Genomic DNA, 2,221 nt, shown 5'->3' on the forward strand with positions numbered 1-2,221 from the left:
CCTGCATCTTGGTCGTGCCGCTGAAGCGGAGCGGTGTCCGTGGCAGAGCCGAGGTGTGTGAGCGAGGCCGTTGGGAAGTGGGTGGTTACGGGTAGAGCTGGCACTGCCTGCTGTTGGCGGGGGGGCTGGGGTGCACATCCTCATGTCCTTCAGCTCCCAGCCCGTTCCCTCTCCCGTGTTCCCGTTCTGGTGAGGGAGCCGTTTCCTCTCGCCCCCTGCCAGCGCAGGGAGGGAGCGGATGGTGTTGAGAACGGCTTCCCACCTTTTCCTCCTGCGCTTCTGGGTTTGGCTGTGGCCGTTCCGCTGGGATTGAGGCGGTTGTGGACCCCTAGGGATCCAGGGCCTGGGCCCTGGCTGCAGCTCCCGCTGTACCCACGGGTGGGCCGCTGTGGGAAGCAAAGGCCCGTCGCACAGAGCTTCTCCATCTTCCTTCACAGATCATCGTGGCTTCTCCTGGCTCCGCTGCTCACGCCTCCCGTTCCCGTGATCACAGCCCCGCCTTGCTCCCTTTGTCCGGAAGGAGCACACAGGTTCCAGTGGATCAGGAACCTGGTTCCGGAGTTCGGGATCTCCAGCTCGCACGTCAAGGTGCTTTCATCCCCGGCGGAATTCTATGAGCTCCTCAAGGTGAGTCGCGGGTTCCAGGCTGCGGGAATGGTTTTGGGGCCGGGAGCTGCAGTGTTACAGGGCTTCATGGACGAGTTGTCCGGAAGCAGCTCCCTCGGCTTACGCCCCCGGCCTTCTGCTCAAACCCGGGTCAACACTGGCTCGGGTCCGACCAGCTTTGTCCAGCTGAAGTTCCTGGAGGGTCCGCCTCCGGAAGCGGTTCTGGTGCTGCGCCATCGTGGGAGCTCACAGCTCTGCTTTTCTGGTGTCGGACCTGAACTCCCCGAGGCCGGGGATGGATCTGAACGTGCTTTCTGCTCCTCCCAGGTGCAGATCAGAACAGCCCAGCGGCGAGTGGTGATGGCGTCGCTGTACCTGGGCACGGGGCTCCTCGAGCAGGAGCTGGTGAGTGGGGAAGGGCTTGGGGAGGGGGACGCGAACGCGGAAGGGTGCCTGCCCTCGCCAAAGGCCCTGCCACGGCAGGGGCAGCAGGGGGGGGGGGCCGCAGCTCCCGCGTTCTCGCCTCGCCTTGAGGCTTATCAAGTCATTCCTGGCTGCTCCGTGTGCTTGTCCGTGGGGAAGTGGAGCAGGGATTTGGAAGGGAAGGCACATGGAGTTTCTGGTTTAGGCCCAGCACAAAGCCGTGGACCTACGGAACGTTTTCTTGGGATAGGGAAGCCGCACCGCTGGAACTGGAGCGGGTGCCGGCAGAGCGCTCGGAGGGGTTTTCACAACCGTGGGGCCATGGGTGGTTGTTTCTCCAGTGTTTTTTGGGAGCACAAGGATGTACGTGTCTCCAGGAACAGCACTCAGGCACAGCGTTAGCTCTCTAAGGTCAGGTCTGCTTCGTGCCGCTCACCGTTTCGGTCGCTGTCCTTGCCTCCAGGACCTCGCCTGAGGCCTTTAGGGAGAAGCCTGACCTTGACCAGTTTCTTACCCTGGAATGGGAATTCCACAGCAGGAAAGGGGGACAGAGTCCCACACAGGGTTTTGTGCCCGGCTTCGCCTGGGCTCGTACACGAGGTGTGAATCTGCACGTGGTGAACAGCCCGTGGTTGATCCGTGATCTCCTACCAAGGTTTCTCTTTGGTAGCGAAACCTGGGATTTGGGAGTGGTGTGGGACTTTGGCTAAGATCCATTGCTGTTCCAGGGCGTGAAGAACTTGTGCACATAAAATGGACACGCTCTCGTGCCGCTGTAGGCTGGTAGAGCAGGGTGCCCATCTGGCCGAGGGCAGGGCTCCGCTGGCAGCGCGCGGCATGGCTGGGGAGGGCTCGTGGAGGCTGCAGAACCTTTCACGGCCTCCTGGTTGCTGAGCCCTGTCCCTGTCAAGCTTTCTGCAAGGAGGAATCTCTCTGCAGGTGGATTGCTTGGAAGAAACGCTGGAGGAGTCGCTGCAAGCAAAGGGATCGTCGAACCTCAGAGTCTCCATCCTTCTTGACTACACCAGGGGATCCCGGGGTAGGTGTTGCGGGGCTCTGCTTTTCCAAAGGCTCGTGTTACAGTTGGGCTGGATGAAGAGGGTTTTCAGAGAGGGGCTTCCCTGGCCGCCTTCAAGGCCAGGCTGGATGAGGCTTGGAGCAACCTGGTCTATGGAAGGTGCCCCTGCCCGTG

At 61.6% G+C, this 2,221-nt stretch overlaps 1 protein-coding gene across 1 annotated transcript in view; it reads left to right on the plus strand.

The window, feature by feature from the left end:
• Positions 1 to 2,221, plus strand: part of PGS1 (phosphatidylglycerophosphate synthase 1) — a 7,328-nt gene that overhangs the window by 850 nt on the left and 4,257 nt on the right. Inside the window, exons 2-4 of the mRNA XM_010151497.1 lie at positions 438 to 627; positions 934 to 1,011; positions 1,969 to 2,068. Of these exons, the coding sequence (XP_010149799.1) occupies positions 438 to 627; positions 934 to 1,011; positions 1,969 to 2,068 (368 nt within the window). The remainder of the gene's footprint in view (positions 1 to 437; positions 628 to 933; positions 1,012 to 1,968; positions 2,069 to 2,221) is intronic.

Source organism: Eurypyga helias, unplaced genomic scaffold, assembly GCF_000690775.1.
Source record: "Eurypyga helias isolate BGI_N326 unplaced genomic scaffold, ASM69077v1 scaffold21905, whole genome shotgun sequence".
Classification (NCBI taxonomy): Eukaryota; Metazoa; Chordata; class Aves; order Eurypygiformes; family Eurypygidae; genus Eurypyga; species Eurypyga helias.